The sequence below is a fragment of the Thermobia domestica genome, chromosome 5 (genome assembly GCF_964235325.1).
Source record: "Thermobia domestica chromosome 5, izTheDome1.hap1.1, whole genome shotgun sequence".
Taxonomy (NCBI): Eukaryota; Metazoa; Arthropoda; class Insecta; order Zygentoma; family Lepismatidae; genus Thermobia; species Thermobia domestica.
The window spans coordinates 94,393,068-94,421,001 of NC_137458.1; the positions used below are offsets into that span (position 1 = coordinate 94,393,068).

General features: G+C 35.9%; 1 protein-coding gene across 11 annotated transcripts in view; it reads right to left on the reverse strand.

Moving 5' to 3' along the window:
• The window catches only part of LOC145686000 (uncharacterized), a 131,171-nt gene that overhangs the window by 78,763 nt on the left and 24,474 nt on the right, over positions 1-27,934 (reverse strand). For 10 of the 11 annotated variants that reach the window (XR_014131506.1, XM_081758821.1, XM_081758828.1 and 7 more), the window contains exons 3-7: positions 23,204-24,070; positions 20,941-21,541; positions 15,933-16,196; positions 10,207-10,227; positions 1,821-1,976 (exon numbers count right to left, since the gene is read on the reverse strand). Coding sequence is in view for 10 of the 11 variants with exons in the window: in XM_081758821.1 (XP_081614947.1) it covers positions 1,821-1,976; positions 10,207-10,227; positions 15,933-16,196; positions 20,941-21,541; positions 23,204-24,070 (1,909 nt within the window). In the remaining variant the exon portion in view is untranslated. The remainder of the gene's footprint in view (positions 1-1,820; positions 1,977-10,206; positions 10,228-15,932; positions 16,197-20,940; positions 21,542-23,203; positions 24,071-27,934) is intronic. The other variant, XM_081758824.1, reaches the window with a different exon arrangement.

The following is a 27,934-nucleotide window of genomic DNA, read 5'->3' on the forward strand; positions in this document are numbered from 1 at the left end:
TGTAATTAATCTTGCGAATAATGATCAATATAAGTACTATGGATAGTTAAATTTCATTTGCGTTACGCATCTCACTTATCTGCCATAAATGTCTCCACGTTACCAGTAATCTTTACAGTTAATTCAAAATTTTGCATGATAGAATGAATCTTAAGTCGGAATACATTTAAATATAAGCAAATTTACCTTTATTGCGTATTCGGTACATGTTCTTAGTTACTGTAAACTCACGGTATGATTAGCTTAGCTCCGGAATCTTTTACGAAGGTTGATTCACCTTGTGGCTCTTAAATTTATATGACTGACAAACTAATGCCTTGATCCATCACATTAGTATGAATTTTCTTGCATGTTGTTTTAAAAAAAAAAAAAAAAAAGATCAATAAATAAAACAATCACGTTCCATATTAATATTGAGAATATCCTGTCACGTAGTTACGTTTCTTATCATCACTCATACCATATGTAAATAATTCGCTGTTCATTATTTTTTTCTTTGTAGTGCATAAATAAAATATTTAATGTGTTGTCCGAGGCCAGGCTAAATGCTTAAGCCATATCTGATATATGCTACAGTTTTAGAACTCAGTTGGAGTTATACAGTAGCAGCACAGATTGGAGGACATTGTAGAATATGAGTGACAGTTAGATAATTATGTCTTCAGAAATGGAACGTTCAGTTTTTTTTTTATAGATAATTAAAAAGGGGATGGATCAGTATTTGGTAGGTTTTTTTTTTCTTTCTTTCTTTTCTTGTCTGTAAAACCAGTCATGATACGAATTTAGTCGAAGAGCAATTATTGTAAAGTTCCGTAGTTGGCTACTTAAGATCAATCCTTGTCTGATATATTGTAACTAATTTACCGATTCGCTGAAACTGTCTTGTGATTATCAAATATATCAATTGAAGTATCGATATGCAACTTTATGAAACTGTTATGAGATACAATTGTCTTAAGTTATTAATCAAACTGGATTTTTTTTTTTTCAAACTTGTCTCCGTTTTGTAATGATAAACCGACCTAAAATAATAAAATTGTTATCCTAACTTGAGCTTATGATTTCGAATAAACTAATTTGTTAAATAGCAATGTGAACAGTGATACATATAGAGGTTGTAAGAATACGGAATCTTACTGCTGGTTTACTGCTTAAGCAAGAACCTCAATGTCATTTTCTAGAACCGAGTCAGTTGAGCGTTATTTCGTTGGAACAAAGCAGTATTACCGAACTTAGTTTTTTTTTTTTCTTTCTTTATTACCTATTCAAAATTTGTAAATTATCATAGTGTATAATATTTAGAAATACTCATCACTCTGTTTTATTGAATTTTAAAAATCTTTAACGAAGTGGTAACCCAATTCAGAAATTTTGATTTAATTTCGAGATTTTCTCATTCCTGGAAAAGAGCGTGTGTTACAATATGTCAATGATTCTTGAAAACACACACACGCTGAAATATCCGAAATTATTTTCAGTCTACCAGGAATACAAAAAAAGTCAGTAATAATTTTATCACATAGTACAAATTCAATCTAAAGACGAAACGTGCAGAACCTGCGATACGAGAATGACTTTCAGGATATACTCAACCTCTGTGATTTTTGAACCGCTCTAGCTAATTCCCATTTAGTACAAGGAATCATCTTCAAAAATTCAGTGACGGTATTTTTCCGCAGACTGTATACGAAACAGAGTAACTAGTGAAATCAACGATTGATCTGTCTTCGTCAACTTAAATGTATTCGAGAAAATCTTCACTGAAAGTTTCTTATAGATCTAAAACGTATTTACAAATCTTATAAAATTATATTACTCACTTGGCGCTCCAGAACGATTTGTTCCAGTTTTATTAATAGACAAATATGCTGCTGGAAGTGTAGCCCACGCTCTAGATGGAACAGGTTTATCAGCAATTGTTTGAACCTTATGCTGTGGGCATTCAGCTTCGTATGAACTATTACATTCTTCACACCCTGAAACACACAGAAAAATAGGGGTAATATATAATAAACTAAATAAAGAAAATTTAAATAAACATAAATCCCATTGATATACAGAAATAACCTCGTAATTAATCGTTTCCCAATTTCGAAAAAGAAAGCTCTTCACTAATTTTAGCAAATTCCATTATAAGTACACAATAGATTAGCGATTTTTAAAAAAATCGAACGAGTCCAAACACAGAGTGGGGAATTAGAGAACCAATCGTTTGTACAGAAAAATATATCACATGTGCACTACGCAACTCAAGGTCTACCTTCAAGCCAAATTTGGTCAAGATCGGACTATTTATATACGTATTTTAATCCAACGACGAAAATCAGATTTTTCGTTGTGCTGCATAGCAATAATATTTACTATTATTTACTCTGTAGATCACTGTATCTGTGTAACTTCGTAAACAATTCAATGAATTATGTCTCTGTAGAAATAATTAAGTATAGGAAAAGTATAGTCTTTTTTTAAAAAAGAAAACATCGTATATAAACATGTGAAATAAAACTAAATAAGATCTTCAGTTTTTGAGTTTAACGTCCTGCCTTGGCAACTTATAACCCACAGGAGACGTACGATAAATATAATTGGTGGCATGATGAAGATAGTTACAAAAATGATGCACCCTGAGAAAACCCATGGAACGGTAATGAATGTCACATTATCACAATGTGAGCAATCGAGCTTAAAACGAACACTAGAATTTTAAATTATGGTATATCCTTATCTCTAACATTTCTTCAAACACATAGAATAAATATTATTTTACTTAACGTGAAATTTGTATTTGTAGCCAATAATGCTAATTAACAGACTGAATGGCTGTAACTTTCTTCATTATCTTTGCATTGGGTACCATTTTTCATGCTGTTATCTCTCATCTTTCGGTACTCTAAATGTGATATTCCAGACTTCTACAAGGGATGGCTCAAGTCGCTCCCATTGGTAATAGGCACAGTGTGTACAGTTTGAGCTCTTAATCGAAATAAATGTAAGGTGTATACGGCCTATGCTGGGAATTCTATTGTGCAAAAGCCAGCTTTGGTTACACCACGACAGTCAGAGGATACCATGAAGTAGAATTTTTGAGAGATGAACAAAATTCCTTATGAGAATGGCAGTATTCACAGATGGCGAAGAGCCTTTGGGCTTCGTTAAGTTACAGAGTGAAATAGATTCTTCTGAGCACAACGGATTAGAACAAAGGAATGAAAGTGAAAAACTCTGGAAGTATTACGTGTTTCTGAAAGTATTACTATTATAATTATCTTGAATATCACATATTACTACTACAAAATGTCCTTCCCTACGACCTCTTTTAGCTATCTTCACACAACTCTATATTTCTATAATATACGCTGGTGGACTTCACTTAACACTCGATGTATCTTGTCCAATTCAATGGAAGTTGCACCGCGGGACATGTCTGCAGAGAGAATGCTGCTAGTAGTTTGAAGGTCATTGGACTACACGACAGTGTAATTACGCGTGCGAATCAGTTGTCTGCAATGCCAGAACGATGTTAACGAACGCACATTGTACAACTACGTGACTTCGAGCGTGGCCTTACAGTAGAGCTGCGAAAAGATCGATTGTCATTCTGCAGAACTGCTGCTCCCACGGGTCGGGATTATCGCGTCTTCAGTGGTAACAGAGGATAGTCTTATTCACCGATTAGCTGTAAGCATTTGTCGTTTGCCAGGTCTTAATTTAGAAACTGGATAAAAAGAGAAGAATCTCCTTATTTTATAATCCGGACACTTAATACTACGCTATTAGGTAAGCCCGCTTAACCATTGAGTAATATTGGTTGCACACAGGTAGGGAGTTCCTAGACACTGTTGGAAATGTGCATACATTTTGACCCCGCTTCGTACACAGACACATATTTGTACTATTATTATCAATGAATATGAGAGTTGTTTCAGTCTCAGACACTGTGACGCTTATGTGGATGCAGTTAAGCGGAAATCTTCAGGGTATTTGCACTCAACATATGAGATCCATATCTGGAAGCCTTGTATGGAATAGATTACACTATACATGCCGCTCCCCTGTCCCTTCATTCAGGACAGTATGAACAGGGCGTCACACATTCATGAAATCGTCAATTTTGTCCTCCGACCATCTTGACACTTTGCAAAACCACATCTTTCAGCAAGGTAACACATGCATTCTCATATCTCTAGGACAACCCAGCTTGCTCGGTATATACACATCCAAATTTGCTAGGTCTCCAGAACTAAGCACGACAGAGTAAATATGGGACATAATGGAATTGTGCATACAGAAGTAAAAGCTGTACTGAAATGATTATTTATCCTGTCTGCAATCCAGTGCTGATGTCATATTTTTATCAACATTCAAAACATTATATTGATGGTCAGCTGAATGCTAGTTAATTTTTAGACCAGTACAATCGCCAGGAAGAGCAGATACCTTCTTCTTCTTTGTTCTCCTCTATACTTTAACAAATCGGCGTATTTTGGTGATGACCACAGAATATGTAGGAGACAGAGACGTACTTTTGCTGGCGATTGTGTAAACAACATAACAAACATACGGAATACACATCACAAATTATAATATGACTTGTCATTGATGGATCATAATTAGAACTTACCCCTTAAAAAAGGGAGAAGAAGCAAAATAGTGTAGTTAAAGAATGTTATCACAGGCAGCCAGTCTACTTCTCCATATTCAAATTTAAACACTTCTAGTTACGCCCGAAGTTCCATTTTCAATAACACACAATTATATTCGAATAAAATATGAAATTAATCGAAACTGTTCTGACTAGCACATAAATCATCATTAACATTACTTATTTTTAGGGACACGAGTTTTTCGCACTAAGAATTTTAAAATTTCGCGTTTTGTCGCATTTTCCAAATAAAGTTTCGCATTTTGTAGCTTTTGTGGAAAATAATTCCCTGACATTTTTACAACTGTTCCTTTTATTCATAAATCACTATAAAAATAAACCATTAATTAACTAAAACCAAATACACTGAATATTTCACTTGATAATGTCAATTTCATTTATAGAAAATTATTTTTTTCAAATGAAACTGATGATAATCAGTAATTAAACTTACTATGGGTAGTCAAGTTTTGCTGAAAATACATAGGCACAAATTACATTTAAGCATTAAATATAAGAATGTTACATGTTTCAACATTTTCCTCCTTCATTCTTGTACGTTTGTCACTTATCAACAGTCCATACTTAAAAAAAAATCTCTCACAATTGAAATTGCTAGTTGGAAGCTACACATATGTAAGTGCATTTACAACAAACTTCAAACAATCATTACTTCGGAACTCTCCATTCAGGTGTGATGGTGATAGCAAACGGGCAACATGTCCCCTATAGTCGTATCCTAATAATCCAAAATGCACTGTTCATGCCACGCTCTACCGTTCTATCAGTGGAAAACTAGCGTTTTTAAAGTAATGAAAACGTATTTTTAAAATTTCGCACAAAACTGCCAATTTCGAGTTTTATCGCGCAACGAAAACCAATGAAAATACACACAGAATATAAAACGCCAAGAAACTGAAAATTACTTAATTCCGACGCATTTCGTTTTATCGCGCATTGCAAACAACTCGTGCCTCTACTTATTTTCAACGTGAAGTGGTTTATTTACTCCGAATTTTTATTCTTTTCTCCTCCCCATGTTATATCTTTTTAATCTTTTTTCAGACTTAATAAGCTGAAGATGAGGACAGCATTCCTCGAAAGCGCTACTGGTATTAAAGTGACCAATTTACATATTAGATTGGTAAGTATAACATGCCCGTTTCGACGTCTAGTAGGAAGCTCCACGACGTCTGTATACGTAAAGCACACAGGCAAGGGCACCCAGTCAGAAGGTAATGAGTTGTTAAATAGTCGTATAAAAATACATACACCATGGAATATACACAACTGAGAGTGATTTTTCTTTAGGAATTCAAACTACGACATTCTGCACAGCAAACCACAAAACACATTAAGAGTGTACTTGGGCCAGTAATGGCGAATGAGCACATCATTCGCCGTTAGTTTATCACATTTCGTTCCGGTAACACAGCACTGCAAAACGAGGCCCGCTGCTACTGACCCACATCATTTTCGGATGACCTCCCCAAGAATACCGTGGAAGCAGATAATCGGATAAGTGTTCATGCCAATGCAGACGGGTTAGACATACAAAGGGCACTAGGAAAGTTTTGCAATAGAACAAAACGGATCATCATAGGAGTTGACAAATTAGCGCGTGTTTAGACATGTTCAAACCTGTACTGTAGAAACTCTGATCACTGTCTCAGTGTCAGTTGTTTTTCAGCTATGTTAGTGAAAAGAGGTGGAAATGTCGTCGTGGTCAAAAACTGAATACCAGGCAATTTTACGCTACAATTTTGCACGTGGTTTAAGTATTGATCAGTGTTTAAAGGAAATGAATCCTGTGCTTGGAGAGGACTGCCCTCATCGTACAAGATATTTAGATGGTACCGAATTTCAAAAAGGGAATTGCAGCCTTGAGGACGCTCCAAGTTCAAGTCGGCCATCTGTAACTGAACAAAACATTGCTGAAGTAAGGAAAATGCTTGAGACAGACGGGTTACATACCATCAAATAGAGAATGCTTGTGCATTAATGCACCAGCAGTTCGTGCTATTCTCCGCGATCACCTTCGAGTTAGAAAGCTTTGTACCCTTTGGGTACCACATGATTTGGCCGACGAGCAGATGGCACGCCGTGTTTCATGGTGCCGTGAAATGTTGAAAAAATTTAAAATGGAAAAACTTTCTCTGTGAACAGTATTGTGACAGGTGACGAAACTTGGCTCTCGACCAAAGGTCAAAACAAAGTGGGGGTGTTCGAAGATGAGGAGACTCCCGTGGCTATTCGAAAGTTCACATCAGTGAAGAAGACAATGGTGGCGGTATTTTTCAGTGTATGAGGAATTGTCGATCGAGGTGTGTTAAAAACACAGACACAGAGAAGTGGTATACCGAGTAATGTCTGCCTAAAATTCTTACAGCTTTCAAACTGAAGGATGGACACATTGTTTCTTCACCACGATACCGCTCCAGCGCATCGTTCAAAAGTTCGCTCAGCGTATTTGGCCAGCACTGGACTAAAACTGTTAGAGCACCCTCCGTACAGTCTAGATCTCGCTCCCTGTGACTTTGCGCTGTTCCCTCATGTGAAGACCAGACTGAAAGGAAGGTGTTTTACAAGCGATGACGCCCTACTAATTGCTTGGGACGATGAGTGTGCCCAGATCTTTACCGAAAGATGACAGTTTCTTCGACGGCTAGTTTCGAAGACTGATAAAATGTTTAATGTGTGACGGAAAGTACTTTGAAAAAGTATAAAAAAAAATAAGGTCGTATTGCTAAACTTTTCTAGTACCCTTTGTAAGTATCTGGTCGATCGGCAGCTCTGTGCAACGATAAGGTAAAAAGGTGGATACATTGCTGCCTCATGACTCTTAACACCTGCCTACAAGAATTGCCTTCTGGACGTGTAGAATTATCTAAGTCAAAGAAATAATTGGGAAGTTACTGCATCAGATTGTCATTTCAGATGAAAAATGGATTTGCTATAACAATTGTAAACGGTCAGGACAATGACTGGGTCATGCCATCTCTCCACCCAAACGTGTTGTTGCTGATATTGTAGTCTATAATGGAAGTTATCCATCATGCCTTTCTCAGGCAAGATAAAACCATTGACGTACATCGTTACAATGCACCGCAAACTTGGCCGTAAGCATTCAGCAATGGTCAAGTCGAGATTTTTTTTTTTTTTTTAAATACAACAATCCGTCTCTCAAAGGACGGTGCAGTCTCTTTGTGAGTTGCAGTATGAAATCCTTTCCCTCCCACCGTACTCCCACAATACTTCTGCTAATTACCACCTTTTCCGGCATCTCGATCACATCTTGGTCGGGAAGATTTTTCCTGATGATTGGGTGGTGCAACGTGCGGTTGAGAAGTTCTTTACATCACTGACTCCAAACTTCTTTCGCCACGAGTTTCAACCGTTGGCTGAAACCTAACATTGTTGTTTTCATTTTTTGGTGTGTGCAAATGACGCACCTGGAACGGGCATTTCACTCGCACTAACCTAATATTAGATACAAATAAGCTTAAGAAAGCTTATGGCTGATGTTAGATTACAATACATTGCATAGCACCAATCTATGTACAGCTTAATGGATTAATATTGTTAACGTATCTAACACTATTTACAAATTTCGGAAAAATGCTCAAAACGAATGAAGTAAGTAAACAAATATAAAGATAAATAAATAAATAAAGATTTAAATAAAAAAGAAAAAGTGCATTTACTACGACAAGATAATGTTTTTCCCGTGCAAACTGTTCATACATTCACCACCAAAGAAAATTACTTCCTCATAAGTGTTTATTTATCAGAAGAATGGACTAATTTCAGCAGAACCTTTGGTAACTCACAGTATAATATCCATGTGTATATCTATCCATGTATAACATCTATGTTAAAAAAGGAGATACGCGTTTCTTTGGTGATACAATGAAACAACTTGAGTTTTAGTGTCCCTTTCATCTCCGAGGCTCTGAACTATAAGTGGGATTCGAAACACGTGAGCTCCCGCCGGAAATCGAAAACTTGTACACCAACTACATAGCCGTGGGGAAGCTCAAACCTAATAACCATGTTCCGCCGACTCTGTCGTATTCGGGGTGTAAAAAGAGCAAAATACATTATAGCATTCTTACAATACATAGCTCACACACTGATTGGCAAGGAATCATAAAAATCTCAGCCAAAATTGCTCTACGAATGTGGAGATTGAATTTTAAACTTTAAATTCACTTGAGAGAATATTTAGAAACTATAATTATTAATAAATAGATTTAAAAGCACGAAATATTCATTAACCTTTCTTACGTTTTAAATTTTTAATATAGTATATATATATATATATATATATATATATATATATATATATATATATATATATATATATAATTCAACAGATAAAAATTGTACTTACCATTCGGAAGTTCAGAGTAAATTGTATGATGTTTCAATATCAGGTTTTCCAAGGCACAAACACAAATAGAGAAGGTAGATAAGGAAGGAAGCAAAGAACGGGGGGAAAAAATAAATAAAAGGCCCACAAGCCCTCTAGTCCTCAATGTACTGCTATTTGGCATAGATTGAGAGTTCTGAAATTCTGACTACAATAGTATTGCAAATAACTGCAGAGCTTGAGGACGTGTCCCATATGTATTGGACTTTCTGAACTTTTACATATGGAGCTACCTTCCTGCCTCTTCCTCAGAATACCTGATAGTAAGTTCGACGCAGACTTGAAACGTCATATAATTTACCTTGAACTGATACGAATTTTTATCTACTGAAATATTATATAGTCATTCGAAAGCAATGTTCTGGATACTGAACGAATATATTTATCTTTATTTTTATTGTACTGATAACAGATCAAGTACCATTTCCGGAGTCTCTTTTATAGTACAAAAAATACGCTGTTGTATCTTGAGTCTTGAATACCGATCCTATAAAATTAAGGAAGATGAGAGTACAAAATATAGTGGTCTAGAAGTGAGTCAAGAAATTGTATTTGTAACTTGAAGCAATATATAAAATGTTTAAGATTTTTGTTAAAATCATTCATTCGTATAAATAATTCTTGAGAAAGGTAATTGTTGCAAGTTTCGATTCTCATCACCCTGCGATTAAGGGATCTTCAGCAACATTTTACTAAATCTTTTACAAGTTCTGATAAACATAATACATATTCGTTTGAGACTACTACAAAATTAAAATAGAATGTACAATTCTCACGCATTTGCGAAATTGTACGTTCGTCGGAAGTACTACTAGCTTATTTGAATACGTTTATCGAAACGTATACAATATTACCGAGTAACATAGACACACATCAAGTACAGGAAGTGCAGCTACGTTTATAAGTAGTGAAAAACAATTACAATGAACACGTGCAAGTGGAGCATATAGCATCAGGAAACATTATGTACAATATAACCCTACTTGTCTACCAAATCGGCATGCTAGATTTTGATCTTAATGTGTTAGTCTTCCAACAAATACTGTGTACAACAAAACTAACTATTATAAATTCGTGCATGATTGAAAATATTACTTCAAAATTTCATCCAAATACTTATAATTAATCTTACCGTTGTTCCAAAGGTTATTAGCTTTAAAGAAAAAAAAGTAATATTAAATGTAAATATATGATTTCCACTGAATTTATCATACAATATTAAATCTAAGTATAAACTATATTTTATTACATAAAACTATATAATATATCGAATTTCTTCCTTCGCTTAACGTTTTCCGGTTATAGCCTGTAAGCTGAGACAAACTAGGAATAATTGCTGAAATGATAAAAAGGAAACATATAGAAACATCTTGAGTTACCATCCTTGTACTACATTTTCATCCATTACTAAGTCCAATTACTTCAATGAAGATTACAAGTCCAAAACTACTCTACAAAGGCTATCACTTTAAAACTGATCAGATTCGGGTATCTGATCTACGTGATACATCTATGTTACTTGTACGGACTAGTAAACTATCTAACGTACGAGTGTGAATACAGGGCTTACAAATGATGTGTACTTTATTTTCTTACAATGCGTAACTAAAATTTAGCACTGAAATAGAATGGTGCTCACCTGGATGCGTCACAGCGTTTTCTGTTTTTAATTTATTTCTTAGGGTGATCGTCTGTAGTACGTCAGGAGGGGTAGAATGGAGACATGTCTTGAAACGAAAAGACGGTAGTGATTCAAACTCGGAGGCCATTCTGAGTTTCAAAAAAGCCAAACCGTCAGTCCGCGATGTCGAGGAACTGCATCTACGATCATGACAAGCCTACAGCCCTCATGATAAAACATGAACAGTAATAGTGCATTAAAAAAGCCTAAAAGCCTAAGTGACACGAATCGCCAAGCATTGAAGAGGACTGTCACTACGGACAGTACAAATCAAATGCCACAAAATTGATTACGATTGCGAAACCTAATCATTATCTGAAACAACCTATTACGATAACCACGATCCGATTAAGATGCATAACCTGAAAACCTGCGGTACCAATTTTTAAACCACTGATTACTGCCGATGACTGGAAACGTGTAATATGGTCTGATAAGTCTTTTACCTAGTTTTCATCGCTGTACTTATATTATGCTGGGCACACGAAGACAATTATGTTCCAGTGGGTACCAATTCACACTGTTGGGAGCTAGATATGTTTTCATTAACATCTGGATGAACTACGACTTCTCTGACGCTACCAATATAAAGGCTTTATTGAACACCTATGGTCAGTTCTAAAGCTCAGACTCTCCAGAGCAGATATCCTCTATCCTCGCTACAAAGCAGACTACAGCACTGCATGAGGAGTTTCACAATATTCTTCTGAATATCATTCATGACTTATATGCCTCCATTCACGACGAATCAAAGTATTCGGTACGCTAATGGTGGCCTCATCTCATATTAATCTTGTAAAGTCTATCTTCTACAGCTATTTTCATCACCATAAATGTAATTTCGAACACCTACAATTCAAAAGAGTGAAGATGTGCGAACTGGGGCGGAAATGGAAATCGCGTCCGTGAGTTGACCACTGTGTTATCTAGTCTCCTTGCAACCACACAAACGTTTTCACTTTGAATCCTGATTTAACTCCACCCAAAGCTAATTAAGCGTTATAAATTGTTGGTTCCTAACGCGATTTTTAAAAGAAATATTCAATATCTAGTTACAACCACAGTGCATCTATTACTCAATATTCTCATTTGTCCCCATGTCATTATAATATATTAAAGAAATACGTAAATAGAGCATTTAGTTGCCTAATAAAAAATTATACTGCATAGTCATATTATAGCATAACATTATTTTGTTAAGATGAGGAGTTACACTGGTTATAACATCTCGATTTGCAAATAAATTTTATTTACCATATGGCTTTGTATGATTATGAATTTGCCGTAAGTCCGTTTATATTTTTATTTTATACATTAAAGGGCTGCATGGGTTTGGTTCGGGTCGTAAATCAGAAAGCACATAATAATGTTTCTTATAAGAATTATTTGGGTACTTGAAAATGTATCACAAAACATGAAAGACTCAAACTTAAATTTCTGTAATTCAGCATACTCTCAAAAATATATTTCGCGGAGGTACCGGTCTTCCATTTTAAATTTCACTGGGTCTGGCTTTAAAATCCAATTGTGTAGAGCCCCAGCTCGGACAACTCTATTTAAAAAAAAAAAAAATCGTTTATTTGGCTTTTAAACTATGTCATTAACTAAACACTGCACTCGCACTTACGCTACGCAAGCATGTATGTACTTCGTTCACGTAGTGTTCTGGTACACAAACATCGTATTATATATATATATATATATGGGTGTTTGTGTAGGGTATATAGGGTATACCGACAAACTGTGAGAGGTGAATCCTTACATCAAAATAAGAGAAAAAGTTCATAGTTTCAGAGCTAGGACTGTCCAAAATCGCGAGAAAGTTAAATTTAAACAGGCCCTATTTCGAATTCCATAAACTGTGGATGGTAGTCCTTATCAGCATAAAGCAAGCCACACCTACGCAATCCAAAAGTACATACTTCATCAATTTTCAATAGGTGTACATGGTATTCCCTATAGGGTGTAATTCTCAGATATGTTCTCAACACAGTTTTCAGACATACTCTGATTTCAAGGACGGTCCAAAGTAGGCAGGAGGTTAGCCTTGACAAAAATGGATATCCAATGCTTCGGAGGGAAGTCGGAAGTGTTAAGAACCGGCAGCTCCTTTTTTTTTAAAAAAAAAAAAAAAACAATAACGTATAATGCGATGTATTTCGTCACGGTATATTTCACATTTTCTTCACTTATCAGCGTGAAAGAAAAAATCGCAGCATGCGTTTTTCCGAGTACGAGATACCGTGCTGCTGACGATCCTTAACACTTCCGACATCGCGCCAAAGGATTCTGTGTTCACTGCTATCAAGATTTACCATTTGCATACTTTGATCCAATCATAAAGTCAAAGCATATTACAAAATTCGGTTGATGGCATGTCTGGGAATTTCACCCTACAGGGAATACTCTGTTCACCTATTGAACATTAATGCAATGTGCATATGTGTGTGTGTGTGTATTAAATCTTACGGCAAAATCAATTCCTAATTTCAAGTAGTAATACTGCTACTAATACAAACAAAATAAATAAATGAAAGCACAAACATATAAAATGCAAGTACCCAATAGTGTAGGAAATTGCGTGATGAATCGCGTCTATAATAAAAGAAGAGAAAATTGATATAACATGATTATTGATACATCTCTGATAACGATTACCTGAATTTGTGTACTTATGTTTATTTATTATTATTATTATTGAGTTTAACGTCCCATGATTATGTACCGAGCCTAAACGAGACTGTGATGATGGTAGTAGTATAAGTGCAGTGGAAGGAAATAGAACCCGGAAAAAATCTACGCTCACAGTGTTTGTTCGCAACCAAGTTCACTTGGCGCGAGCTGGGATCGAAACTGTGACAAGCGCTCTACTACTGACCCACCGCAGCCCCTTTATGTTTTCATAAATAGCTCCAGAATATTTAGGAGTAATTTTAATTAGGTATGATGAGTATTTTTAACAGACTCATTGAATAATAAACTATGTGAAGTACCAAGGATTCTCTAAATGCTCTAATCAACCGAAATTCTTAATATACCTGAAATTTTTATTCAATCCAATCAACAGTCTGGGCCTATTACATAATAACCAATAACGTCTCTTTCTTGTCTGAAATCAAAACTTAAATAAATATAATTCACTTTATTCATATTAGTTGTCAACCAACTAGTTTCATAAACAAATCTCAGCATATAGTTTGTGTTCATCCCGGTCTTGTTTCGTTAATAATGAAAGTAAGTAATACGACGGAAACGAGTCTACAAATGAATCTGTACGTTTTTAAATACCTGAAGCAGAAGAAAGGAATAAAATTATGGACTTAAAAAGGGATTCACTGCTCCAAAGACAAACGAATGCTACTGAACCTTCGGGAGTGAAACACCAATTCAGTCGGGAATGGTACAGTATGTTCTCAAAGTTCTATTCAATATTGCTTTGCTATCTTTTTCTAGGTCTATTCAGATATACCTTATCAAAGGTTTGCCAACTCTATACTTCACATGAATTTGCTATCTATCTATTAAAATGCTACAGTACCAATTAAGAGTAACCTTAGCTTTCAAACCTTTGATTTACGGTTATTTGTGATTTCACGTTTATAACAAATATTTTTAAAAGAGTGTACTTTAAATAAATTACCTAAAGAAATATTTTTCAGAAAATTTTTATCCTTTTAAATTATTGTTCAAAGGCCTTTGCCTTTAATAAGCCTTCTCCGAAATAAATGCAAATGAATTGTGCTGCCATCTTTGGAGCTCTTTTAAACTACGTGTATATGTTTGTGGCCAATCCTTTCGACAATGAGATCTCGGAAACTACAGGCTCTAGAAAGATGACGTTTTCACTGATCGATTAGAAATTTCAGGTAGATTGTCCAGTTCTAATTGAATATTTAAAAAAAACATGGCCACTATTTCTTTATTACATTTTTAAGGGTACATTGGAAGAGCTGAAATTTAAAAAAAAAAACTAAAGCATCACATCCTAAGCATTATAAATTCCAACACCACACTGTTGTATATAGGGGTTGTATATGTCTCAGGCGTTTGTTTCATGGCCAAATAATAATGGAAAAGGAAGGATAACCATTTCTCCAGTCTAAGATGAACTTTTTTTTTTTTTGGGAGTGTTTTGCCCAATGAACAACATATATAACTGACATTATAATTAATTGTGTATGTAATGTATTTGCTTATTACATACTGCATGCAAGAAGAAAGAAAACACTGGTCATACATGAATTAGAAACTCCAACCGGAAGCAGGCTCAAATCTTGCAAACGGTCCGAGATATTGAGAAAAATAATCGAAAAAAGTCTCCCCTTTATTATACCCCTTGGCTTATTTTAATCAATACGTCTTTCACTTGTGTCTGTAAAAGGACATGTACAGATGTTGTAAGGAATGATAAGGAGATTTATGCTCATATGCGAATGATGCGCTGTGTAGAGAGCGCAGGTTCAGCTAGTATTATTATTAATACCGTTACAACAAAGTTTAATCTGCGAAAAACAGAACAATTAGAGTAATGAAGCTAATTCAATTAAAAATTACGCCAATCTCCATTTTGAACATACTATAATATTTTTAAAAAAGACTAGGAGGAGGCGAAAATACAGCTAAGTTAAACCCCCTAAATTTGTGATTGTCAACTTAGGAACCAAAAGTGCACACTGGAAAATATTTTACATGCGTAATAAGCAAGGCAAGATTTACTTCCATATCAAGCTTAGATAAGATTGAATTCTGTAGGTTGCGTATTTTTTTCTTTCTTTTTAAATTAATAAATCAAACGAAGTTTCTTCACTTTTTGTAAGCGAAAATATAATCTCATTTTATAACTTCTGTGGTGGTATTGACGCCATGATAGCAAGCAACAAAACCAACTTACACTTTCATCTTTATTTATATTTTACATTTCAATGATTATAAATACTGTCTATTTAAACACTACATACGATCGTTTTTGGAATAGTGCATGAAAGTCTGGTCGCTTGACTGGAAGTGAACTTCCGGGCAGTTTGTACAGTTATTACATGTTCGAGATTTACTCTTTAGAACACTACCGACCAGCCAATTGTTGGAAATTTGCAGAAGTGGATGTTAATACTTTAATTGAGAAAGAGTTACTAACATAACATAAATAATATTACTAGCATAATAAGGAAATTACTTACAAAATTCTTTGGAATTATATCTGTTCACTTTCTCCAAACTATTTCCAAAATTCATCCTTGAGTGTCGCTTCGAACGTCTTATATTAAGACTTGTATAATTGATGTCAAGATCTCCATTCTGATGTTCTACATGGGAAATTTCCAAGTCTCGGTCGCTATCAGATGAAATGCAACTATTGGGTAAAATATTACCGGAAATCTCGCTGTGAAACCTGTCTTTTAATTGTGACTTACGAACAGCAAAATTCTCACTTAAAAGAGGATCTGAAACAAAGTTTAAACAAGCAAATTTTAGAATAGCATAGATGTTTCCACATATACATGTTTTCACTTCTCACGACTTCTATCGAATAAACATTTACTTATTCAAAACCTGTAAGATCATAACGTAAGCTTGGATATATATATAAATTAATATTTAAAAATCTGGATTGGCGGGAAATTGAATCTTGATCTCTTTGTTAGCTGCAAGTTTGCAGTACTTTGAGCCATCATCTAGATATAGTTTCTACTACTTTTGGGGCTTCTTTCTTCACACCGCTACAAAACAGTAAGTATCCGTTGACAATTTTCATGTCAATACATAAGCTGACGAAGTTTTCGTGTGTACTGTATGTACAAAAATCGGTCCAAAAGTAAACTAGAATTCATTTTAAGTTGGTATTGGAATAACACCAGAAAAATTAAATTTTTTAAGTAGAAGCACTGGTCCTTTACCACCTATTACATAGTTTTTTATTTCCTTTTGTTACAAGTACGCCAGTACCAATGATCAGTGTTACATCCGACTATGTCACCATGCAGTAATCGAATTTCTCTAGAAATTCAGGGGATAACTTAGCAACATCAAATCACAGTAAGTTGCTGCCAGTGTCGATGATTATCAACCGTCAGAACAATTGAAAACACATCAGTCATTAAGGAACTCATCCAAAAAGACAAATAATATTACAAGACATATTATGTAGCACAGAGATATGACAAAAGATACCTGTGTTAACGCCAATACAAGGAATAGAATTCAGATAATTTTATGCCTGCTGGGTTCCACGGCTTTTGACAAGAAAGATGGAGCAAGAATACATGCCACACACATGACAGTTTACAAGATTGGCCAACTGGAATGAGTAGTAATGCCACAACCCCTGTACGGTCACGACTTAAACAGGGTGTCTACTAAAATTCCACAATGAAATTTCGTGACTTTTTCGTGACCTTTTCTTTATCAAATCATAAAATTTCCTAACATTTTCAAGATCGAATTTGGGTGCGAATTAGGCCGAATTTTCATCCATGCGATACAAACGTACTTTGCTTGCGATTTGGTAGCGTCTAAAGCCAACCATAGACATTTTTGGTGTTGAATTTTATGTTTTATAAAACAAAATTTTCCAATCTGTACTTACATGTGCACAGATAAAAAAAATCGTGACCCAAAAGCTAAATTTCGTGGCTTTCTCGTGACTTTCATGACCGATAGACACCCTGTTAAAGCTATAGGGTTTCTACCTGGAAAAATGTAGGCTCATCAACATGCGAAACAGTTTCGACATGATGAGTTGATTGTGTATGTGTGAACGTGATGTAGTAAAAAATTTCAGGACTCTTACGAACATGATTCGTGTCATGGAAAGAAAGAAAATTAAATTTTTTAGTTAACGTCCCACAATTATGTCCTTTAGGCTAAAGGAGATGGATGATTAATGGAAGTGAATGGTCGTGAAATTAAAATTTTGTGCCCTAACACCGGGAATCGAACCCAGGACAACGTGCACCAAAGGCATATGCTCTAATTACTAGACCAACGGGAGATCTGACTGCAGTATAGTGAATCAAATGGATCATAAACTGAGTGACATTTTAATTGACCCCTGTACACGTTTCAGAATTTTAAATATACGACGGGTGGTCATAGAACTTTCTGACTTCATGCGTCTGTCATTTTTAGGTTCACTGAGAAATAACGGGGTCATGTGAGTTCTGCTGTTTGGAAAGAGAAGGCTGCCAATTCATGTTAGTGTTTTTTTATTGCTACTGTACTATTATTGATTGTATTTTATAATCACAGTCTCTCATTCCTTAATTTAACCAACCATTTTATCAGGGGCGGATCCAGGACGGACTTCTGGGGGGGGGGTTGTAATACTGCTACTTAGAGCTACTTTTAAGAGCTCCAAACTGTGGGATGGGTTATATATATATATATATATATATATATATATATATATATATATATATATATATATATATATATATAATATGAAAGTTTCCTCTTCTTGGGGGGGAAGGTGATCGCCCCCTGGATCCGCCACTGCCTTTTATCTAAAATTTTGGTTCTTTTAAAGGAATAAATGAACTTCTAAAAGCAGTCTTTGTATTTCATTTTGTCTCAAAATAAAATACTTGAAACTATAATATTCTGCTGTGAAGTACCTCGAAAACATTATGCCGAATGTTGTTTTCGCATCTTTAAGACGTTCTTTGATACGCATCGTTAAAGTTCTTCCAGTCATACCTACATAAAAGCTGGGTACTTTTGTCCAAAGTTTATGGTCTTTTTAATACTGCGCTCTAACCGCGCAGAGAAAATTTTATACAATGTAACTATCAATCTGGCGAATATAGGTATTCCACCTCATTTCTTTTTTCTTTTCATATCTCAGTTCCAGATCTTTGTTTCTTGATTTCCTTTTAACTTATTTGTACAATTTATCAAATCAATCAAAACTTATTTCTTTTAAAACAACTGAACTTTTAACATAGATAAGGGTTGGTTAAATAAGATGATGATGATTGCGATTACAAAATACTGTCAGGAATGCTACAACAAATAAAACAATATGAGTTCGCGGCCTCTTTTCGCAAAGAAAGAAAGATACTTGTCCTCGCCAATTCACAGCAAGTAACACTGACACTTAGTGAATGACAGCAGGAATAGATAGACAAGATGGATTGTCACTGCTTTTTCCCGGTAAGTCAATTCCTGCACATTTCTTCGACGTTTTTCTCTTTCTTAATCTTATTTATATCCTTCGTAAACACAGCTCCAGGGAGAATGGAAAGCTTAGGAATTAATAGTTTCAGGAATCAGGACTCGAAGTAAAATGATGGTTAAAATTCCGGTGCGTGTTAGCATACTGTCTAAAGTTTTAATAACGTTCACATATCTGAAGTTAGAGGTTTCGTTCGACAGTGAAACAAAAGTAAAGTCTATTTCGAATGCATACTAAAATAAACATTTTTCAATAATCGTTTCGTTAAAGAATGAAATTCACGTTATTATCTATTTTCGAATGTACCCAATCGATTTTCTACAATTGTATATAAAGATGATTTTATGGAACGGAAAAAGGAGCCAGACTTCATTTATGTTTACAAAAATTAACAAGTAATACCAATATGCCTACTTACACTTTCACCTACGTGATGTAAAGTTCTACATTTTCATCAAACAATCTAAGAAATTCAACTTATGACTTTACCAGTTTATATCATAAATACTGTTACAAGTTTGAATGTAACACAGAGAATATTAACACCAAGGCAATTTATTTTGGTCATATTTTACATTGATATGTTGTACACCTGACGCACGAATCATTTTTCGAAATGTCCCCCCTTGGCCTTGGTGCAGGCACGAAGTCTGTCCGGCCACTGGTCAATGGCATTACGCACCACGCCCATGGGAAAATTCTTCACAGCTCGGGTCAAGGATTGCTTCAGACTATCGACAGATGGATGTCGTTTATGGCAGACCTTTGCCTGAAGGACTGCCCAAAGTTTGTAGTCCAACGGGTTAAGGTCCGGGATGCTAGAAGGCCAATCAGCAGTAGAAATGAAGTCAAGGACGTTCCGTGCCAGTCAGTCCTGGGTTGTTTTCGCTTTGTGGCCTGGAGCGGAATCCCGCTGGAAGGTCCACCTTTCTCCAGGGAACATGGTAGCAGACAGTGGTTTCACTATAGGTGTTAGCACTGTGTCCTGGTACACCTTGGCAGATGTTTTAACACTTGTTTGCAAAAATGCAGCTGGATTGTGCCTGGGTAGCTCACTCCCCACCAAGCCTTCACTGAGGCAGGATGATGTGCCCTCTGAACCCGTGGAGCTGCCTCAGCAGCTGCAGTAGATGACGTGGCACACACACGGTCATTTTGGGCGTTGCAGGCCTGCTCAATTGTGAACACCTTTTCGTCAGTAAACAGAATCTTTTTGTGCAGATTATTGGCATAACACCGCAACAGTCTCTTTGATTTAAAGACCCTCTGCGACATTGTTTGGGTCAGAAAGTGACAAATCCGCCTCTTATACACCCATAGATATAGGTCACTCCTGAGCTGACGCGACATGGAATTTCTCCTGATGTTCATCTCAGCAGCCATCACACTTTGTGTTCGAAAAGGATTTCTTCGAATTCTTGCTGCGACTGCTTTCTGGACTTGCGGGGTTCGTACCGTTCGTGATCTGCCACTCCTTGCGTGGTCAGCTAACGTTCCAGTCTCGGTGTATCGTTGTATGGCGTGATACACGAATCTCTTGTTGATTTGTAGGGGCTTCATGAAATTGAAAATCTCACCTGCTGTCTTCCCGACCTTGTGTAGTGCAATTACTGCTACACGATTTTCGTAATCGACCCACTTCATCGAAACTCAGTACAATATCAACGTGTCATGAACAAACACACACTACATGCATCTTCCGCTTTATACACAAATGATAGCATTGTGCCTCTCCGGATGCATACAGCGACACTCCAAACTTTGTGACAGTATTTATAATATAACTAGGTGCATCAAGTTCATCAAATTCAAATGTATTTCCTTGTTACATGACCATGACCGATAAACGGGCAGACAAATACTGAACAGATCGGAAATCAGTGTTTTAAGTATGTAGGAAAAATCGCAATTTTTACTACCTGTACGCATTTACAACATATTGCTACTACATAATACTGTGTGTTACTCTATTATATGACCTGAATTGAGATAATGCTCGAAAACTATTAACTTACCTCGATCATGCATTGCATCTACTATGCGTCCGTTTAAATCGGGTGAATCAGAACTCATAATTTCTGGAGAATTTGAATTCAACATCTCAGACGAATCAGTATTCAACATCTTTGGTGACTGAGAATCTAACATTTCAGACGATTTGAAATCATCTGGCTGACTTGAACTTAGTTCTTCTATGCGTAACGAACCTTGTTCCAAATGATTACTTGCCGAGGCACTTCCCTCAATAACAATTGATAATACCTGTGATTTTAAAGTTCTGAAAACACGATCAAGTTGTGCTTCATTCACTGAATGGTCAATATCTAAATCTGTCTGAACTGAAGTTGAAGGCCTGGGCAAATATTCGGCGCTAATTAAAGCATTATTTACTCGCGAGGAGTGAATGAAATCAGCTTCTTCACTCAGAGAATGACTGATTCCCCGTGCATATGATATAGCTGCATCTCCATTCAACAGTAAATCAACTCGACTCGAATTCACAACAGCATCTGTATTCGATCCTACATCATGAAGACTGTTTTCCTCTTCTTCTGTAGTAGACATCACAGCCGATGCCCCAACATCATGATAATCCGCCTCTGATGATCCAACCATCTTTAAATACAAAGAAAGAAACTGGTATAGGTTCTCAGGCATAAAAGAACACGAATACATTTATTTATAATAAATCTCACCTATGTCAAGTGCTCTGTTCTCAATTTAATTGCTTGTAACTTCAGTGAATCACGCTGTTTTAAATTAATAACTGTTTCCACACCGCATGCTGTTTTTTTTCTTTCTTCAAATCTTCATGTTCACAATATGTTTTCTAATTTTTATTTTGTGGCAACTGTGATTAACAAAACCATATTACAAGCATGAAGACCTCACGAAGCACACTGTATGAAGATAATTTTCTTCAGAAATAAGTAAGACATCAATCTATATAGTTAACCTAAAGCACATAAGCAATTAAGCTGAAAAAAGATGTTCTTATTTGTGACTGTAAACATTTAATTCTCATATTCTCAATCAAAATATTGTACCTTATATTTCTGAAAGATCTGTAACAATTTTTATTTCGAATTTATTGAAGGAAACAAGAAAGAAACATGCCAATAAAATTGGCAAGAATTATACATATATATAAATATGTGCTCCTTGCATAAATATGTCGTACTAGTTAGTTCATATGAGCGTCTCAATTTCTTGTGAACTATTCACTGCATCAAGTTCTTGCATTTTGTTTAAAAGTTTCTTGGACTTTTATTTACCAGCAAAGACTTAATTTAACTATTCGTTAATTTACAGAATCACACGCAAAAGGAGATATCATTGTATAGTAACTTCAAATAGAGAAAAGACTAGAGCAAGCATGTCAAAAAATTGTACTATGTAAAAACTGAAAGAATAAAGTATTAGCATTGTTTATAGTCTTAAGTCTATAGACAATGATCATATAGTATATCTGCACAATTCAGGAAAAATTTTAGAAATATAAAAAAAAACAAAAGTTGTTCACGAGGTATCTAGTATTTTTATAACTAGATGTAACATTTTTACTTGATACTGACACATCACAACGATTGATGTAATTTGATGTAATAAGTATGCAATAGAAGATTTAAGAAAATGCCGCTGATGAAGATCGGAGTTCCCATTGAAAAATTCAGCAAAAGTATACCAAGGTTAATCAATAACAATTGTAATTATGCGGCAGTTCAGTTACTTAAATTTTATTCTCAAAGTAATTAAAAACAAAACTACCTCTATACCTATTCTTAGCTCACAGAATGAAGTTGCTTCAAGTAACCCTAACAAAATTTCTTTTCAATTAACACCTATCCAAAGTAATAAAACTAGATCAGAACCAATCGACTGTGTATGACATATGCAACAATTATCCTTTCAAACCGTGAAATAACAATACATAGGACTAAGGACTATTATATACACAATTATGTAACTATACAACAATACGAACTTCACTTACATTTAATAAGAATTTCTCACCATACAATACAGTTATTTTGTTCTCATTCATACCTTAATTAGAAGCTTAAAGATTATAATGCACTTTATAGTTGTGAGTAGAGATTATATTAAGGAAAAAAAAATACCTTTTTATAAAATGCTTTGTACGGCTCACTTGTAATCTTGTATATGTAAAATGAAATACTCTTAGTTCTATGTTTCAGAAAGCAACGTGAGCATTCCCAGTAAGTTTCAACACTGATTTTAAACATAATACAGAACACTGAAAGACAAAATACTCACGTCTATAGCGTTATTCAAAGGAGGTTCGTGGATAATAACTTCGCTGGTAGAATCAACTGTAGCATCTAATATTGCACTGCTTGACAAATCAGCTGGAGTACCAGGAACTGACACATCATTATGAAAATCTGCTGGCGTAGGAGGAACAGAATCAAGCGGACCAGTAGACGAAGACACAATATAATTATCTGCTGGCGTCATTGGAGGTTGAAGAGGTGAGTGAGGTGACTGCAGAGGTGACTCAGGATCTGTGTCGTGATGAGCATGTACCATTGCTGCTTGCGACAAGGCAGCATCAGAGGATGACGGATGAAAATACGAGCCGGAGACTTGTTGAAGAAGGCCACTGGAAACAGGAATTGGAGACGGTGGTTGATGAATGTCTTCCAGAGGAGAGTTAGGGTTTGAAAGGTGATTAGTGAAGGAGCTAATAGCCCCTGCTTCTGAATCAATGGGTTCAGGACTTTGGCTTAAACCAACACTTGAAACAGTGGGTAATGGAGAAGGTGGCGGCCGCGATCTTTGGCTAACAGATGGCTCTGGATATGGATCTATACCTGATGATGTTAATGGGTTTCCTGAGGAACTTATAGGACTAGCAGGATTTGGTAAAGAACTCTGGAAAGGAGAACTTGGATTAGATATGTTTGCAAGTGCTTGTGAAGGTGAATTCGGTGTGGTCAATGTGTTTGACATTGTGTAAACAGGAGAATAGCGAGCCGCAGAGCTCATGTTTGGGTCCATGGGACTAACACGGTGTTCATAGTCTATCGATGTTGATGGTTGAGGAGAGAAAGGTGCTCCGGCTTCAAACCCACTGAAAGAACTCCTGCCATAATCATGAGGAGGTTCTTCGACATACTCCACCTGTAAATGATGAAAAGTAAAATAATTTACTATATTATATATATATATATATATATATATATATATATATATATACACTGCCGGTCAAAAGTTTCCGGACAGATCAAAAAACAGGGAAATATTTAGTTAGGTTTGTGATACGGTGCAATTTTGGACAAGATACTTGGTAGTTTAGGAACACAGTGATAGTTTTAACATCAGAATAGCATAATAACGTTATCCAACAAAGACAATTGTCAAATTCTTTAAATGTTCTTCTCGTCCAAGAAACCGCCCTTTGCCGCTTTCACTCGTTTCACCAATCGGCGCATGTGGCTTAGAAGTTTTTGAAGATTTTCATCTGAATTGTTATTCCAGGCGTTCTGCAGAATATCAAACACATCAGCAGCAGAAGTTGGACAGTCTTTTCGTACACTTCTGCCAAGCTCTTACCAGAGGAGTTGGACGGGATAAGATCTGGAGACTGGGGAAGCAATTCCATGATACAAATATCTTCTTTAGCTTATTTTTTCTTAAAATAATTAGACCAAAATTTGGACGTGTCCTTAGGGCTAGGATCTTGCAGAAAAGGGATTCTGCGGCCAATCAAATCAAATTCTGAGGGAATAATATGGCTGCTTAAAACGGAATAATAACCATTTTTGTCCAGATTTCCTTGTACTTTGTGAATCTAACCAACTCCAGAACTTGCGAAATACCCCGAAAGTATCACAGAAACTTCTCCATTTTTAATAATCAGGGTTACACAGTTAGGACGCATCTTTTCTATAACAGATCTTCGAACATAAACTCGATGTCGTTGTCCAAAACTTGAAATTTTGACTCATCAGTCCATAATACGCGGTTCTACTGCTTTGTTGTTAATTTTTTGTTCTTCAGGGTCCATTGGAGCCTCTGTTACTTGTTTCCACTGAATCTGCTATGGTTTCTGCACATCAACTCTTACCCAGAGTATAGCTACATTCAAATGTCGATTCACAGTAATAACTGAAATGTTTGTAGGGTGACTACGATTAAATTCTGATTGGAGTTCCGCTGCAGTAACTTTCAAATTTCTTTTGCCAAACAATACAATAATACGATTTTTCGTAGGTGACGTAATACGAGACCTTCCAGTTTGATTTTTGTCCACGTTCTTTCGTCTTCGCTGAAAACGCTTGATGGAATCACCAAAAGTAGATTGAGTCTATTTCAGTTTGAAAGGTATTTAACGAATAGAAAAGCCCATATTATGACGCGTAATGATACCAACGTGTACCTCTTCACTTAATGTCTTACCTCTGCGTGATTTGTAACAATAACGGCAACAAACCCTCAGAAGAGGCAAAAACATCCACACAAATACTGTTCAAAACGTCACTGTACTGTATCTTATAATATTGTTCACTAATAATGTAAACTCCTGACATTATTTATGTCTGATAAGGCCTGTATACTAAGGAATGATATTCAAGGGGTAACTATAAAAAGGAATTAACTTCTAACATTTAACCGTACTTCGATCAGGCAAAGTTATTTCATGATCCTGATCAGGCTATTTTTAATTAAAATAATCGCCGACTTTACAATAATTCAATAATCTTTCTTTTTTACTACATGTAAACATGTTACAAAAACGAAAAGTGTCTATTATCCTCCTGAGACATTATAGTTTTATATTGACTGGTAGTATATGGAACACATACCACAAGATCAACACTTTTCTAATAAAAACTTGACCTAAATTTAATTTTATACACTTAAGCGGCAAAAGTCATGGGACAGCAGTAGGGAAAGAGTGTTGATGTTGCAGAAAAATCGCAAAAAACCGGTCGATCGGCGTTAAGTAGTCTCAGTTCTGTTAATTGGACGTTTTGAGTGCAAGGAAACGTCGTGTACCATGTCAATGGAAAATGATAGGAATTAACGGAGTATAAGCACGGGATGACAGCTGGTGCAAAACGAAGTCGTCCGGACATTGAACTATTTTCGCTCACCAGCGTTAAGAGAGACCATGAGAATCACACTGGAGGCATTACGATCCATAACAGACACCATGGTAGCAGCTTACATGTGCTCAATAAGCACGACCGTTGACTTCAAGGCCGACTCGAATGAGCGAACATATAAGCAACAGTGCATGACTTGATACTATGGATCAATGCAGTATGCCCTAGCAACATGTCTCAAGAGGTCAGTACAGCGCAATTTGGTTTTCATAGGGTATCGCAGCTGCAGACCGAGACGAGTGTCGTTATTAAGACTGACAGAAGGACAGTCTATTCAAGCCGAAGAGCAGTACACACAGGAAACTGTAAACAATAAACTCAAGCCTCGTATCGCACATTCTTGTGAAAGCAGAAATAGTGTAGAGAAGGCCCCTCCCACGCAGCGTTATTACTGTTCTAGCGAAGAAGAGCGCTAAGAAAGAGCGAGAGAACAAGGATCATCGAATAATTTCAGTTTAAAACGTCCTATAATTACGCCCTTTACGCTAAGGGAGACGGATGATTAAGGCAAGTGAATGAAGATGGAATATGGTGGAATGAGAATGTGGAAGGAAACCGGAGTAGCTGTCCACCACAAACTTCCTTAGCCAGGGATCCTACGCACCGGAGGTAAGCGTTCTACTACTGCCCCTCCCCCCTTCAGAGACAGAGAGAAATGGAATAATTGATAGAAGCTGTGAGAGTGCATCCAGTGTTTTATGATATTAACCATGAAGATTATATGAGGACCAAGTTATAAAATGAATTATGAAGGCGAGTTGGATTATTTTAACGGTAAGTACAAGTACAATTCACCTTTCTCAGGGGACTAATTGGAAACTCCATGCTGCGAATAACACGTGTTTGATAGGTCTTAAATGATGTGCTTATGTTTTCTTGAAATGTCGTTCATAAAGGGAAGGAGAGGGCACTTGCTTTCCCTTTACAAATAATCATGTGAGGGTCTATATAAAAATTAAATAGAAATCTACTTCATTTAGACTTACTTGTCTATTGAAGTAATTTTAAATCCAAAACAGTAAAGAAGTATGACGAATCGATCTTAACAGCTAAGTATTCTGTATGATGCAATATGAAATAATATGTATAATGTAAGTTAAATTCATGAAACGAATACGCAAACAACAAGAAATATTGCTCTTTCATTATTCCTTATAAAAATCATACTCTATTTTAACAACTCCCTCACGATTACATGGATATCAATAAGAACAGTCCAATGCCACGGAAGTTCAACTCCGATCGCAAAACGTAATCCAGTGTGAGTGAGAGTACCACTGAAGAGTGAAGGCGTTTATAGTCTGGTTAAACAAAACAAAAAGTAATTTTTCGAGAACGGTTTTGTGTTCGTAACTCTGGCGAATTGGATTATGTAGCGTATAGAATACGATTAATTAAAAAGTTTAGCGTATACGCCTTTGGTGTGGGAGACTGAACTTCAATTCCTAATGGGAGCCTATGGAGTTTGGGTCTCAGATCAACAATCAAACACCCAGGATTTTCGACAACCTTGAACGCTCACCAACAGACAATTTGCTCTTAATAGTTTTCATGTTCTTACTGTTAGGTGAACGTTGAGGATAGGTCATTATCGATTTCCGTTATGCTAATTGTTTCTCTTTCTCTTTATATTGAAGAAGCAGGTTATAGCTTGAGAGATAAAGAGACTTTGGGGTCTTGGAGATAAAACTTTCTATGGAACGTACTTATTTAAATTAATTTAAATGTTACATGAGTATCGTATTCTATTTATTTTAAGTTTGCAAACGCAATTTCCGCACGTCTAGCAAGAATTTGCTTTCGTTCTCTTCACATTATTTTATTAACTGATACAGTTTGCGTTTTCAGACTTCTTGCCCTATGGTAGCGTTTATAC